At 39.1% G+C, this 16,856-nt stretch overlaps 1 protein-coding gene across 2 annotated transcripts in view; it reads left to right on the top strand.

The window, feature by feature from the left end:
* The first annotated feature begins 564 nt into the window (after positions 1 to 564).
* Positions 565 to 16,856, top strand: part of vamp5 (vesicle-associated membrane protein 5) — a 21,520-nt gene continuing 5,228 nt past the window's right edge. Inside the window, exon 1 of one of the 2 annotated variants that reach the window (XM_061985765.2) lies at positions 565 to 801. In XM_061985765.2, the coding sequence (XP_061841749.1) occupies positions 799 to 801 (3 nt within the window). In that variant the 5' untranslated portion in view covers positions 565 to 798. The remainder of the gene's footprint in view (positions 802 to 16,856) is intronic. The other variant, XM_061985766.2, reaches the window with a different exon arrangement.

The following is a 16,856-nucleotide window of genomic DNA, read 5'->3' as shown; positions in this document are numbered from 1 at the left end:
ATGTCACCCACTTTTATAGTGAAGTCATTGACTTTCTTAAGGTTGATGTGGGACCCAAACAGGATGGATTCCGTTTTACCCAAGTGTATAGATAGCTTGTTGTCAGCGAGCCAGGTACATGTTCTACAGAGTTCAGCACTGAGGATTTTCTCCAGCTGTGACTTGTCCTTGTCTGATACCAGCAGGGCCGAGTCATCCGCAAACAAGTCATCAGATGATGATGATTATAAGCAGAATTAAACACCAGACACATATTTTCGACAGACAAACGTACATATGTGTAAAGATGGGGGTAGAAAATGGTTGGATGCATGGGGAAAATACAGTATTTCAGTGTATTAAACAATTAATAGTCGAAAGTGCAAAACAAAGTAAAGAAAAACAAAAACTGCTATTTTCTTTTAGTATAAACGTATAGCAATGTCAACAATGTAATAACACAAACAAATAAAAAAAGATAACTGAAATATATCGATATCATTACGATTCTACGTGCCAAAACTATCGATATTTGTCTCGGTCCGCCCCCGCCTGCGCGGTCCATTCCATTCGAGAAGGGCTCATTTCCGGAGGTTACCTGAACGCACCTCGTGAACATTAAAGTGTTGAGTGTGGCGAGTGACAGCGCGAATAAAGTGAAAGAAACACGACAAGAAGAAACGACGAGAGCGGAAATTCGACAAGGTTACTGAACTATTTCCTGTTGCCGGGGCAGTTTTGTTTTTTTTTTAAAAAGCTGCTTGTAAATGTAGCTTGTCGCCGGACAGCGGCCACACAAACAACAGGAACGCCACAGAAATGGTGAGTAGAAGTTTTGTATACATTGAAATGGCAGGAGTGTGAATATAATCCCCCACGCGTGTTTAAAAAAAGACTTAAGTGTGGAAATTAATCCACGACACGTATTTAAAAAGACTACACCGTCATTGTCCCGACATGTTTTTCAATATTCATTTTTTTGTATTCATGTGTTCCTATCTGCCTGAGTATTGATATCCAACGGGTGGCTTGTATCGTTTGTTTAAAGCAGGGTTTGGCAACCCAAAATGTTGAAAGAGCCGTATTGGACCAAAAATACAAAAAAGTCATCTGTCTGGAGCCGCAAAAAATTAAAAGACTTATTTAAGTGTTATAATGAAGGCAAGGCATGATGTAAGTGTCTAATTAGCTATATTAGCCTACTATCAAAATGACAGTGTGTCGCAGGCTGATGCAAATCTTCGTTGACAGAAATGTTGAAATGTAATATTTATGCGACACATTTTTACAACATTGGAAAACATTAGGAAAACTCCTCAGAGGGTGAGATGACTCTTGGAAATGACTGTCTTAGAATGGCAAAAGGTATAGATGTGTGCGTCCAAGTTAAAGGCCTACTGAAATGCCATTTTCTTATTTAAACGGGGATAGCAGGTCCATTCTATGTGTCATACTTGATCATTTTGCGATATTGCCATATTTTTGCTGAAAGAGAACATCGACGATAAAGTTCGCAACTTTTGGTCGCTGATAAAAAAAGCCTTGCCTGTACCGGAAGTAGCAGACTATATGCGCGTGACGTCACAGGTTGTGGATCTGCACATTGTTTACAATCATGGCCACCAGCAGCGAGAGCGATTCGGACCGAGAAAGCGACGATTTCCCCGTTAATTTGAGCGAGGATGAAAGATTCGTGGATGAGGAAAGTGAGAGTGAAGGACTAGAGGGCAGTGGGAGCGATTCAGATAGGGAAGATGCTGTGAGAGGCGGGTGGGACCTGATATTCAGCTGGGAATGACTAAAACAGTAAATAAACACAAGACATATATATACTCTATTAGCCACAACACAACCAGGCTTATATTTAATATGCCACAAATTAATCCCGCATAACAAACACCTCCCCCCTCCCGTCCATATAACTCGCCAATACAACTCAAACACCTGCACAACACACTCAATCCCACAGCCCAAAGTACCGTTCACCTCCCCAAAGTTCATACAGCACATATATTTCCCCAAAGTCCCCAAAGTTACGTACGTGACATGCGCATAGCGGCACGCACGTACGGGCAAGCGATCAAATGTTTGGAAGCCGCAGCTGCATGCGTACTCACGGTACCGCGTCTGCGTATCCAACTCAAAGTCCTCCTGGTAAGAGTCTCTGTTGTCCCAGTTCTCCACAGGCTAATGGTAAAGCTTGACTGTCATCTTTCAGGAATGTAAACAATGAAACACTGTCATCTTTCGGGAATGTAAACAATGAAACACCGGCTGTGTTATCCGGCACACCAGTCAAGTGGTGCATTCTACGGCGGGGGTGCGTCATCCGGCACTTCACTGAACATTTGTGCAATATTATGATAAAAGTTGGAATTTTACTCAATAACAGTCGCAATTTTACAAGAAAAGCTTAACATTTTGGCAATTTTATGAAAAGAGTCGTCATTTTACTCGACAAAAGTCACAATTTTATAAGAAAACTTTTAAAATTTTGGCAATGTTATAATAATCGGAATTGTACTTGGCAAAGTAAATACATACTCGAAAAATGTCACTATTTTACTTGAACAACCAAAAAAAATGGCAATATTGGGATAGAAGTCAGAATTTTATATGACATATGTCATCATTTTGCATTAAAAAGTAACCATTTTACATAAAAAAGTCATAATTTTACAAGAAAATATTACAATATTACAGAAACAGAAAAAATATGAGACCCAATTTCACAAGAAAAAGGTCACAATTTCATAAGAAAAAGGTCACAATTTCACAAGAAAAGTTAGAATGTTGGCAGTATTGTAATAAAAGTCGTCATTTTACTCAACGCAAGTCAAAATGTTACAAGAAAAACTGAACATTTGTGCAATATTATGATAAAAGTTGGAATTTTACTCAATAACTGTCGCAATTTTACAAGAAAAACTTTAAATTTGGGCAATTTTATGAAAAGAGTCGTCATCTTACTTGACAAAAGTCACAATTTTATAAGAAAACTTTAACATTTTGGCAATATTATAATAATGATTGGAATTTTACTTGGCAAAATTATGACAAAAGTCATCATTTTACTCAAAAAATGTCACTTTTTCACAAGAACAACACAAAAAATGGGCAATATTGTGATAAAAGTCAGAATTTTACATGACAAATGTCACCTGCCGCAATACACCGCTTCCCACCTACAGCTTTCTTCTTTGCTGTCTCCGTTGTTCATTGAACAAATTGCAAAAGATTCACCAACACAGATGTCCAGAATACTGTGGAATTTTGCGATGAAAACAGACAACTTAATAGCTGGCCACCATGCTGTCCCAAAATGTCCTCTACAACCCGTGACGTCACGCGCAGACGTCATCATACCGAGACGTTTTCAGCAGGATATTTCGCGCAAAATTTAAAATTGCGCTTTAGTAAGCTAAACCTGCCGTATTGGCATGTGTTGCAATGTTAAGATTTCATCATTGATATATAAACTATCAGACTGCGTGGGTTTCAGTAGGCCTTTAAAAGAAACGGCAGGCTGTCTTCTTCTTGTGGATTTATTACAATCTTTGCAAGCTGGCTATTGTTTGCTGTGGTCTAGAACAACATGGCACACAAACAACTATCAGAAATGCAGCCAATATTATTACACACAGATAATGTGTCATGAAACATGGAAAAAGAAACTAAATAGACAAGAGGACATAAGTAACGGAAATTAAATTAGCTCAAATATACCTACAAACGAGGCATAATGATAAATAGCATGTTAGCATCGATTAGCTTGCAGTCATGCAGTGACCAAATATGCCTGATTAGCACTCCATAACAAGTCAATAATATCAACAAAGCTCATTGTGCATTCACACACAGCATAAAACGCTTGGTGGACAAAATGAGACAAAGAAGGAGTGGCATAAAACACGTCTTTCTGTGGCAGCGTCGGAGAAAGTTGTAGATGTAAACAAACTGTCGAGTCACGGTCCACACAACGGTGAGTTCAAGGGCCGCTGAAATTAGTAGGACAAAGCGGCGCTCGCCAAATACTCTCACCAGTGCAGAATGAACACACACATATTAAACAGTTAGGAAGGGTTGTGTCGTGTTTGTCCTCATACAGAAATCATATTACAACAAAAAATATATTTTTCACCCCATTTTTTTTACCCATTTCCAAAAATGTTTTGAAAAAGCTGCGTGGAGCCACCAGTGCGCCTCTCAAGAGCCGCATGTGGCTCTAGAGCCGCGGGTTGCTGACCCCCAGTTTAAACTATTTTTAATCATTATTCTCAGGTTAAAAGGGGAAAGTAGGGTCCCCGGCTGAATAATTTCAAGTCAGTATTATTTGCAGACGACACAACAGCATTTTGTTCAGGAGAGAACACTAATACAAATAATAACAGAAGAAATTAACAAAGTAAAAAGACGGTTTGACAAAAACAGACAATCTTTGAATCTCAGTAAGACTAAAATAATGCTACTTGGTAACAGTAGAAGTGAATTATATTTATATAGCAGTGACGTGCAGTGAGGTTGATGGCTGGTGAGGCACTGACTTCACAACATATGAACCCTAAAGAGTATCTTGTTCACCATTTGATTGGCAGCAGTTAACGGGTTATGTTTAAAAGCTCATACCAGCATTCTTCCCTGCTTGGCACTCAGCATCAAGGCTTGGAATTGGGGGTTAAATCACCAAAAATTATTCCCGGGGCGAGGCGCCGCTGCTGCCCACTGCTCCCCTCACCTCCCAGGGGGTGATGAAGGGATGGGTCGAATGCAGAGGACAAATTTCACCACACCTAGTGTATGTGTGACAATCATTGGTACTTTAACTAAACTTTAACTTTACACATACAAACTGTAGCACACAAAAAAGCACATTTAATAAAAAAAAATGTTATTATGGTCTTACCTTTACTTATAAGTGCGGGAACAGTGGTGTTCGTGTTGGAGGAGTTGTGAATGAATTAAATATGAAATCCTTGCTGCAGTCTGCAGGTGTACCTAATGTTGTGTCCCTGCAGTCGTTGTTGTTTTTGCACTTTTTGGCTTCTTGTTAAGTGACTTTTTTTGGGTGGATTCGGTCTTGCACGTGGAGGGTTTGGGTGTGGGCTTTGGTTGGTGTGGCGCTCCCGTCGGGGGGTGCATTCTGCGGCGGGGGTGCCAGGAGGCGGGATTACTGCGAGCCTCACACAGTGCGTCTTCGCAGCAGTTTTATGATTGCTCAGCACAAGAGATACGTTACACACATACAGTTGTTGACAAAATACACTGTACATTATATACCTCAGCTAACTAAACTATGGAAATGTATAATATAGTTCATATAGCAATACGGTCTCATTGCACAGCAGACCAGCAGTTAGCCGAGTCATTGCGCAATCCATGTTGAGGCACAACTGAGTGACGTGCCTCAACTGGCTGCTGATCACCACACCGTCTCTTCTCAGTATTTGAACGGCAAATGTAAAAATTCAGCGATTTTGAATACAAATAATCTAAAACTGGTGAAGTTAAATGGAAAATAACTTTATAGTATAATCACTGAATACATATAACAATTTAATTTTTTTTTTTTCTTTTTACATTTTCTTTCTTTCCATGATGGCAGGTGCCTCACCTGCCTCCAGTAACCGCACGTCACTGTTATATAGCGCTTTTCTCTAGTGACTCAAAGCGCTTTTACATAGTGAAACCCAATATCTAAGTTACATTTAAACTAGGCTTTTTTGCAGATATTCCGATATTGTCCAACTCTTTAATTACCGATTCCGATACCAACCGATAATGTTTTAAATTACATTTTTCTCTGAGATTATATTTCTCCTCTTTTGTTGAGAAGAATTGTTGTATATTCTTGGGTTGCAAACTTTAGTTTGCATTATGTATAATATTAGCTGTTTGCAAATTCACTATGTCAGTAGTTTTGATTTAATGAATAAAGGGTTTGTTATAAATGTTACAGAATATCAAAAATAAATACTAGTAACTGTCTATTTAGAGTGATATTTAGCGGCCACTGCTCGGCATGTTTGACCTGCCTGCTCTTCTACCAACCCTCCCTTTTACTCCTGGAGCTTTTCTTTGTTGTCGCCTTCACCTTTTAAATACTTTCCCATAAGATTGCCATGTTTTCAATTGGATTCCGAAAGTATTAACAGTTCCTCTTCGGCACTGGAGATGACCGCAGGAACACTATTACTTGAGCCAAGCACTCTTTTTGATGACTTCATGCCGGAAATTTTTCTTGCATCAGAGGTCGGGGGAACTTTATTTTGTATGAACATGTTCCTTGTGCTGACAGGTACCTCTCAGGTTGGTCTACCAAATTTGGTATTTTAATAGGTACCAACCATTTTTTGTCAGTACTACCGGGTACCAATTCACGTAAAATTAAATGGTGCCATATTTTAATACCTACAGTACAGGCCAAAAGTTTGGACACAACTTCTCATTCAATAGGTTTTCTTTCCTTCTTTATTTTTTATAAATCTGCTTTTGATCGACAAAAACTGAGCCACATTTGTTTCTCTTCTACTATAAACCAGTGCTTCTCAAATATGTTATGTTAAGTATGAGGAAGAAAGCATTTCATGTCCTCCACTGTGATAAATAGTATAATTTGTCTATAAAATTGTTGTAAGTACACCTCTGCATAACATTGTATCCTAATTAACATCAAAGAAAACAAAAACATTAACAGGATTAACGCAGGAGCGCAATATAAAAAAACACTTTAACCTGCAAAACAAAATTAATAAAACAATTTTATGATAATTTTGCATTTTTATTCAAAATGAGCAAGTCAAGATTAATGGCTGCTATGAGCACGTTTTGTAGGGCACGGCTTTTTGAAGTGGGGATTTGTACCCCACTATTTGAGAAAAACTGCCATACTAAATATACACAATATTTCCTTTAAAAACCTTTAAAGCATGGGTGTCAAACTCTGGCCCTTGCTTGGCCCTTGAGGCGATATCAAATTAACACTAGAGCTGGCCCGCCAATTAATTCTCATACTTGCGAACCCTCCCAGGAGACTCCCATATTTCAGTGCACCTCCCGAAAATCGTCGGGGGTAGCGGGAGGGGGGGGGGGGGGGGGGTGTATTTTGTAGCGTCCCAGAAGAGTTAGTGCTGCAAAGGGTTCTGGGTATTTGTTCTGTTGTGTTTATGTTGTGTTAAGGTGCGGATGTTCTCCCAAAATGTGTTTGTCATTGTTGTTTGGTGTGGATTCACAGTGTGGCGTATATTTCTAACAATGTTAAAGTTGCTTATACGGCCACTCTCAGTGTATCCTGTATCGCTGTTGATGAAGTATGCGTTGCATTCACGTGTGTGCGTACAGAGGCCGCTCATATCTTGTGACTGGGCGGGCACATTGTTAGAAGGGATGAAAAGCGGACGTGACGACAGCTCGTAGAGGACGTTAAAAGCAGTGCCTGTAAGGCACGCCCCCAAGACTGTGGAATACGAGATATAATGACTGAGGAACACCTTTGTTCGATAATGAAGGTTGCCTCAGCTCAAAGCCTGAGCCCCCCGACATTAATGAACTAGCATCCAAGAAAAGATGGCAGGTGTCTGGCTTGGGCACATCAGAGCAGATCAGCGTGTTGCAAACTGAGCAGTTTAAAGTCCTGAATGGTTGTTTTATTCATTATTTTATTTTAAAATTTATTAGCCTGTGGAAAAAGTTAATGTTGATATTTACCTCAGAAGGCTGCAAATAGAAAAGAGGCATTCAATTTTTATTTAAATTGTATTTGATATGCCATTGATATTTTTTAATTATTATTTCAAACTCGATTTTGTATGTCACTATAAAGTTATATAAGCCTTGCTTGTTCAATATTTAATGCAAAACTTGTTTGGGTCCCTATTAAAAAGGTTAATTTGTTCAACCTTGGCCCGCGGCTTTGTTCAGTTTTACATTTTGGCCCACTCTGTATTTGAGTTTGACACCCCTGCTCTAAAGGCCTTAGTGGCCACATGCGTGGACTGCACCTTTTAGCTCTTATTTCCAAAATTGTGTACACTACTGAATTGGGGTCTTATGGCCTCTTATGTGGACACTTATACTGCCATCTGGTGGTGTCAGAAGAGTATAACATACAATGGAATTTGAAAGAAAAAAAGTGTAAAAATAAGAATTAGCATGTCACTAAACATGAAGTACACGGTTGTGTACTTATGGACTAAGTACATCATATCGAAAGATGATTCTTAGTTTTTATTCTAATTAGGGTCCAATAAGCCCAAATAGCAAAGAGAAATAAAATAAAAAAGCATGTAAACAAACAGCTTGGGCCTTAAGAGGTTAAATCACAAAACTGTATATGCAAACAAATGCACATTAGTATTATTAAAATGTTTTATGTTTGTATATACAGTACAGGCCAAAAGTTTGGACACACCTTCTCCTCATTTAAAGCGTTTTCTTTATTTTCATGACTATTTACATTGTAGATTGTCACATCAAATCTATGAATGAACACATGTGGAATTATGTACTTAACAAAAAGAGGTGAAATAAACATGTTTTATATTCTAGTTTCTTCAAAATAGCCACCCTTTGCTCTGATTACTGTCTTGCACACTCTCGGCATTCTCTCCATGAGCTTTTGATGAAAGTGGTGTTTTCAACATTGATTATTATGATGACTTCACCAGTGTGGCGACGCGTGAGTGGTACAAGTAGGGTAACATTCCTCATTATTGTGTTGTGCATGAAGTAACACGATGTGGGTGTGGTGTCCCTGCACACACGCACACCCACACACACACACACACACACAGCGTTATGTCAGGTAGTGTTGGCAGGAGAGAGGGAGCCAGGAAAGGAAGGAAGCAAGGCGGGAAACTGCAACGGGCAGCCGTTCCTGTGTCAGCTTCCTGTGCCATTCAGCGGCACTCAAAGTGTTGAGAAAATGAAGTCATGTAAGCATCAGTTCACTGTCTTCTGTCGCTTACAAGCTGCAAGTTTCAACCGCAGAGTTTGTTTGTGGCAAGCAAAGACGCTCAACTTTTGCTGCTTGACTTCTGTCAGCTCCTGACAAGTAGCTTTCCTCACCGTCACAATGCAGATGTCAGAAGGTTGTGACCGCATGTGCACTCTCTTTTTCAAATATTTGCACCTAATATGAAACTTTCAGTCGATGTAGGTCAAATATTCTTTTTTTCGAATGCCAAAGTCTTCACAATCCTATTTAGGGTCTCGCTATGTTCACAAAAGTAGTGAAAAAGTTTTCAATTTGGACCTTCAGTTTCTTCCCGCCCTCATGAGCCTCACCATCAAGTTTGATGCAAGATTACAATTATTAATGCTGATTTTGTTTCCATGATAAAAAGCTCTTTTGGAGTAGGGCACGGTATCGTTTTTGTGTGATCCGATACAGGTGCCAAATGGGTCATTTTGAAACGGTACTTAAAAGAAGGAAGTGGGGTTGTACAATATACCGGTTAGGGTTACATACCTGCCAACTACTACGGTTTTCCCGTAATTAGTACGGTTTTCATCTACCTATTCCGGGTTACGGTTGCAGTGATAAAAAATACGGTTTTTCATTAATTAATTTTTTTTTTTTTTTTTTCAAGTTTTATTCACGAAATCGCGTAACAACAATGACAATCGACACTGCTTCCCGTAACTTCCATCGAGCCATTCCGAATGCCATGCGCGAGGCTATTTATAGCACCACTGCCAAGCACGAGGCACCAGTTGCCATTGTTTCCAAACGAGCGAACGATCATGGAATCAGCCGGAGAAAAATCGCAAACGAGTCTTAAACCGAAAAGAAAACTGCAGTCATTCCGTGAAGAATATTCAAAAGCCTATCCAGGAATAATTATCCGTTCCAAAAAGGGTGAAAACTACGCGAATTGCACCTTGTGCAGACAAGATTTTTCGATCGGACACGGAGGAATTAGCGATGTAAAAGACCACGTTGGGACAAAAAAACACAAGTCTAATGCCGTTGCTAAATTTGGATTTTAGCCACAAAAAGGTAATGACACCAATGTTATCTATTGGAATTGTTTAGTACTGTTATACTGTTAAAAGTGTTTATACTATTTATGCTTTCAAGTCCAAGTTGAAGAAATCTTGTTAAATGTTGACAGCATAACTACCAAAATACAGTATGTCCTTAATATTTTTGCAGTGCTATTTCTGTTGAAAAGTTAAAATGATTACATTAGAGATGTGATGTGCCACTTTTCAAGTGTCTGATGGCTTAAATTAATTTTCATTAATTTTTCATATTTTGAATTCTTTTGAAAGGCTTACAAAAAAAACTACATTTGAATTGTAATTCCATGCTATTGACAGGACTATTAATTTTAATGAAGTTAGCTTACCATGTTTACAGTATGATAATTGTGATAGAAATGTGAATTTTAGGCACAGAATATTTTTTACAATTGAACAAGGCAGTAGATTATACAAGCTTGGACAGAAAGTTAATAATGACCCTGGCTACTAGGTTTTTCTTATTTCAAAAGTTGGCAGGTATGGGGTTACCCTAACCCAGTGTTTTTCAACCTTTTTTGAGCCAAGGCACTTTTTTTTTTAGAGATGACCGATAATGGCTTTTTTGCCGATATTCCGATATTGTCCAACTCTTAATTATCGATTCCGATATCAACTGATACCGATATATACAGTCGTGGAATTAACACATTATTATGCCTAATTTTGTTGTGATGCCCCGCTGGATGCATTAAACAATGTAACAAGATTTTCCAAAATAAATCAACTCAAGTTATGGAAAACAATGCCAACATGGCACTGCCATATTTATTATTGAAGTCACAAAGTGCATTATTTTTTTTTAACATGCCTCAAAACAGCAGCTTGGAATTTGGGACACGCTCTCCCTGAGAGAGCATGAGGAGTTTGAGTTGGGGGTGGGGGGGTTTGTATTGTAGCATCCCGGAAGAGTTAGTGCTGCAAGGGGTTCTGGGTATTTGTTCTGTTGTGTTTATGTTGTGTTACGGTGCGAATGTTCTCCCCAAATGTGTTTGTCATTCTTGTTTGGTGTGGGTTCACAGTGTGGTGCATATTTGTAACAGTGTTAAAGTTGTTTATACGGCCACCCTCAGTGTGACCTGTATGGCTATTGACCAAGTATGCATTTGCATTCACTTGTGTGTGTGAAAAGACGTAGGTATTACGTGATTGGGCCGGCACGCAAAGGCAGTGCCTTTAAGGTTTATTGGCGCTCTGTACTTCTCCCTACGTCCGTGTACCACTCCGTACCGCGGCTTTTTAAAAAGTCATAAATTTTACGTTTTGAAACCGATACCGATAATTTCCGATATTACATTTTAAAGCATTTATCGACCGATAATATCGGACATCTCTCAAAAAAAACTCAGCCCTCTTGCGGTTAGGTTATTGCGATATTTAACACCTCAATGTTCATTCCATGTTAACACTTGACTGTTCAATACAAGACGCGTACTTTTGTTTCTAAAAACGGGACAATTCCATTTTTCAAGGGACAGTTTGCAGCCCTACTCAATGGTACCTAATTTTTGCCTCATTTCACACGCCAATAGCTATGCGTTTTGTCTGCCTGCACCGTTTATCAGTGCCATTATGGTATCTACTCATCCCTTAGGAGAGGTTAAAATACATCAGAATATTTCTTTTGGCAGGCTAAATTTTAACAAAGACAGAAAATCAACAGAAACATTCAAGATTTTAAATGTATGTGTTTTGGATGATGTGAAATGAATATTTGATCCCCAGGCAATACATGACTTAGTACTTGCTGGAGAACTCTTGTTGGCAAGCAGAGCTCTTGTATCTCTCAGGAGGAACCTTAGTCCACTTTAGTCTACTCCTCTTGGCAGATGCTCTCCAAATGTTGAGTCTGGTGCTTTGCAACTCAACTTTCAGCTCCCTCTACTGATTTTCTTTGGAACTGCTTCCTAACTACTCTTCCACACTTCAGATGAAGCCATCAGGACTAGAAATGGTCATTTATTTACCAGAAATAATGTCTTTTGTTCATCTATCTATGATGTAGAGTTACAGGCAGAACAATTAAAGGGGAACATTATCACAATTTCAGAAGGGTTATAACCATTAAAAATCAGTTCCCAGTGGCTTATTTTATTTTTCGAAGTTTTTTTCAAAATTTTACCCAGCAATATCCCTAAAAAAAAGCTTCAAAGTGCCTGATTTTAACCATCGTTATATACACCCGTCCATTTTCCTGTGACGTCACATAGTGATGCCAACACAAACAAACATGGCGCATAGAACAGCAAGCTATAGCGACATTAGCTCGGATTCAGACTCGGATTTCAGCGGCTTAAGCCATTCAACAGATTACGCATGTATTGAAACGGATGGTTGTAGTGTGGAGGCAGGTAGCGAAAACGAAATTGAAGAAGAAACTGAAGCTATTGAGCCATATCGGTTTGAACCGAATGCAAGCGAAACCGACAAAAACGACATTACAGCCAGCGACACGGGAGAAAGCGAGGACGAATTCGGCGATCGCCTTCTAACAGACGATTGGTATGTGTTTGTTTGGCATTAAAGGAAACTAACAACTATGAACTAGGTTTACAGCATATGAAATACATTTGGCAACAACATGCACTTTGAGAGTGCAGACAGCCCAAATGTCATCAATTAATATATTCTGTAGACATACCCTCATACACCTACTCAGTGGCCTAGTGGTTAGAGTGTCCGTCCTGAGATCGGTAGGTTGGGAGTTCAAACCCCGGCCGAGTCATACCAAAGACTATAAAAATGGGACCCATTACCTCCCTGCTTGGCACTCAGCATCAAGGGTTGGAATTGGGGGTTAAATCACCAAAATGATTCCCGGGCGCAGCCACCGCTGCTGCCCACTGCTCCCCTCACCTCCCAGGGGGTGATCAAGGGTGATGGGTCAAATGCAGAGAATAATTTCGCCACACCTAGTGTGTGTGTGACAATCATTGGTACTTTAACTTTAACTTTAACTCATCCGCTCTCTTTTCCTGAAAGCTGATCTGTCCAGTTTTGGAGTTGATGTCAGCAGGCCAGGGAATCTAGGGTCTATATTCTTCTCTTGATCATCTTCGGTGGCATAAGGGACGGTGTGAGCCAAGACATCCAGGGGGTTTAGCTCGCTCGTCTGCGGGAACAAACTGCCGCCATTGCTTGCCGTGCTACCGAGGTCCTTTGTCCCTGAATTGCTCACACACTCCGGCAGATTCAATGGGGGTCTGGCGGCCGATTTCTTTGACTTTATCGTTGGAAATGCATCTGCTTTGAGTGTCGCAGGATATCCACACATTCTTGCCATCTCTGTCGTAGCATAGCTTTCGTCGGTAAAGTGTGCGGAACAAATGTCCAATTTCTTGCCACTTTCGCATCTTTGGGCCACTGGTGCAACTTGAATCCATCCCTGTTCGTGTTGTTACACCCTCCGACAACACACCGACGAGGCATGATGTCTCCAAGGTACGGAAAACTGTCGAAAAAACGGAAAATAACAGAGCTGATTTGACTCGGTGTTTGAGAAAATGGCGGATTGCTTCCCGATGTGACGTCACCGCTCTGAGAGCGAATATTAGAAAGGCGTTTAATTCGTCAAAATTCACCCATTTAGAGTTCGGAAATCGCTTAAAAAAATATATGGTCTTTTTTCTGCAACATCAAGGTATATATTGACCCTTACATAGGTCTGGTGATAATGTTCCCCTTTAAATTATCTCCAACTAGATGGCAGAAGGTACAGAATGAATGATTCACCTGTTTCTACAACAGAACAAGTTATGGCACACTTGGTAGTTGTTCCAAGAGTTTATAATGTTATGCACCTCATGTCAGTCAATGTTAAAAAACTCTGATCTATGGTAGGGCTGGGCGATATATCGATATACTCGATATATCACGGGTTTGTCTCTGTGCGATATAGAAAATGACTATATCGTGATATTGGAGTATACGTTCTCACGCAGTTGCTTTTAGCTGCGGGCATTACACTACATTATACTTCTTGTCTCTGCTTCTCACAGAGACATAAAACAAGCGCACCTTCTTACATACGTCACATACGTATACGCCCTTTCGGAGCAGAGAGGTAGCGGCATGGGTAACGTTAGCTGTGGTGCGAGTAGTAATACAAGAGAAAGAAAGTGCGAATCTGGTAACGAATGAAGGAAAAATTAATTCCCAAGAAAAACAGCACGGGGTCCATCGTCTGGCGGTGGTTTGGCTTCAAGTGGGAATATGTCGAAGAAGACAACCGTAATTTGTCAAGTGAGGGGCAAAAGCGTTGCTACAAAAAGTAGCATTACTGCTAATTTGTAGCATCATTTGAAAAGTCACCCGCTAGAGAATGAAGAGTGCTTGAAACTCCGCATGTCAACATCTCCGTTCGGTGTCACACCAACAAAATGCCGAGGCAACCATTTCCACATCAACACCGTATGAAAAAAAATAGTCAACAACAGAAGGAGATAACGTCCGCAGGAACCTACCACATAGCTAAGGACATACACTATTTGATTTCCTATTATGCAGCTCATTTTTACTTGACAGTTACTGAAATATCTTGTGTGACATCATGCACAAAAGTGCACTTTATTTGTTTTAAACTATTGTAGTGGCGTTCTGTGTCAGGCTTGCCCCTGACAGTTTGGTTGTGTTTTAGTTTTTCCTCTGTGTGTGTGTGTAGTATTTCCTGTCAGCGCTCTTGTTTTGGTTCTGTTTCCTGTTTGTCTTCCTGCGTGCTGTGTCCCCTCAGCTGTGGCTGATTGGTACCTGGCCACACCTGGTGTCAATCAGCCAGCTGCTATTTAAACCTGCCTTTCCCTCCAGTCAGTGCTGGATTATTGTCATTGTCATTGTCGCTAATACTTGTTGTCACTACTACCTGTCATAATACTTGTCGTTGTAGCTCTGTCTACTTTTGTTCACTCTGCTCATGTCATAGTTGCTTTGTGTCACAGTAAGTGTTTTTGTTTCTTGTCCACAGTTAGCATTTGTGCTATTTTAGTTCATAGCCAAGTTTGTTCTCCGCCTTGTGCGCGCCTTTTGTTGTTACCCTTTTGTTTGTTTTTTTGCTATAGTGCTAAATTAAATCATGTTTTTTCGCTCAATGCCTGCCGTCATCTCTGCATCTTGGGGTTCGTCACCAACACACTGTGACAGTTCTGTACAAAAAGTGCACTTTAATTTAGTGTTTTGATATGTCATCTTAGTGACATCATGCACAAAAGTGCACTAATAGCTTGTTTTAAAATGTCTCTGACAATCTTGCACTTTCTGTTTTGAAATGACATGAATGTTTGTGCCACTGCTTAATAACTGTTTAATAAATACACTTTTGGTAAATTGACTTAGTTGTGATTTCCCTCTCTGCATGAAAGTTTAAAATGAGCATATATTGAGGCAGTATGAAGAAGAATGTTTTAATGTAGACACATAGAATCATCATACTGCTGTGATTATATGCATCAAGTGTTCATTCAAGGCTAAGGCAAAATATGTAGATATATTTCGTGCATCGTGACATGGCCTAAAAATATCGAGGTATTAAAAAAAGGCCATATCGCCCAGCCCTAATCTATGGGATTGAGGCTGACTCGGCCATTCCACAATCTTAATGTGCTTCTCCGTCAGGGATTGATCACATGTTTTCGAATCCGATTCCATTTTCGATTCTGCTTAATGGTTCGGTTCTTTCTCGATTTTCATCTGGGAGAAAAAAGGATAACAAAAAGGTTGATTAGCATCATCTTTGCTTCTTTGAGAGGAAACATTCAAACCCAAACAGTGAAGTCTTAACAAGCTATGTTTGGGAAAAAAACACTATAAAAGGATGACAACATTATAAATGATAATAATATAAGTAATAATACATTATTATTTCAATCCCTGCCTTATTATTATTGTAAAAGTAACACAAATAAAATAAATACAAAATTAGTTATTATGTTCTGTACCAATTACATAAGAATGTTCAGTAACATGTTGAACAATTTTCTAATATACAAATTAAAATGGTTAAAAATATATATGAGCTAAGCACTAAAAAGTAAAAAAGAAATGTGTATTTAGTGACGAATACAAGCGAAAGTCACCAGGGTTAAAGGCTGGGGGGAGAGAAAAGTTAATCTGGGGCTGAGTTGACTTGAATGTGTTTAATGTTGCACTTTTTGTATGTAGAAGAAAAGTTTTGTCATTTTATTCCATCTGAGCAACAACTTGAAGCAGTTTAATGTTGCACTTTATATGTGGAAATGTTGCACTTTATATGTAGAAAGGTTTTGTTAAGAAACCAATTCTGAGCCTTATCTTATTTAGTTTTTATTTGATATATATTGACTGCATTAACCCTGGCAATCAACCCTGTGTGTATATGTATGTTATTGTTATGTTAAAAGGATAAAGCCATTGTTTACAAATTTTGGTAAATAAATAACCCGAAAATGTACATTTTGTTTTTTTCTTACTATACCGAAAATGAACCGAACCGTGACCTCTAAACTGAGGTATGTACCGAACCGAAATGTTTGTGTACCGTTACACCCTTAATATATATACATACTATGCAAATGTAAAAAGGTAAGCTTTTAATTAATTATTTTTTTGAATTTTTTGTTTAATTGGTTTTTAATCTTCATTATTTACTTCGTTATTACAGTATGTCTCTATATACATTTTTTTTAATTTTTTTTTTGGCCAAAAGGATCGCATTTCAATTTCTTACACACACTTGTTATCACATATGTTGGCCAGAGGGGAAGCACTTCACATTTTTACACACACTTGTTATTTCATATGTTGACCAGGGGGGGAGCACTTTTAAAACCGACACACAGTCAATTTTAAAAAACCCTCCTTTTTGGGACCACCCTCATTTTGATAGA

The sequence above is a fragment of the Nerophis lumbriciformis genome, linkage group LG12 (genome assembly GCF_033978685.3).
Source record: "Nerophis lumbriciformis linkage group LG12, RoL_Nlum_v2.1, whole genome shotgun sequence".
NCBI classification, from domain to species: Eukaryota; Metazoa; Chordata; class Actinopteri; order Syngnathiformes; family Syngnathidae; genus Nerophis; species Nerophis lumbriciformis.
Note: the sequence above shows the minus strand (reverse complement) of the source record. Positions and strands in the feature narration are given on the sequence as shown.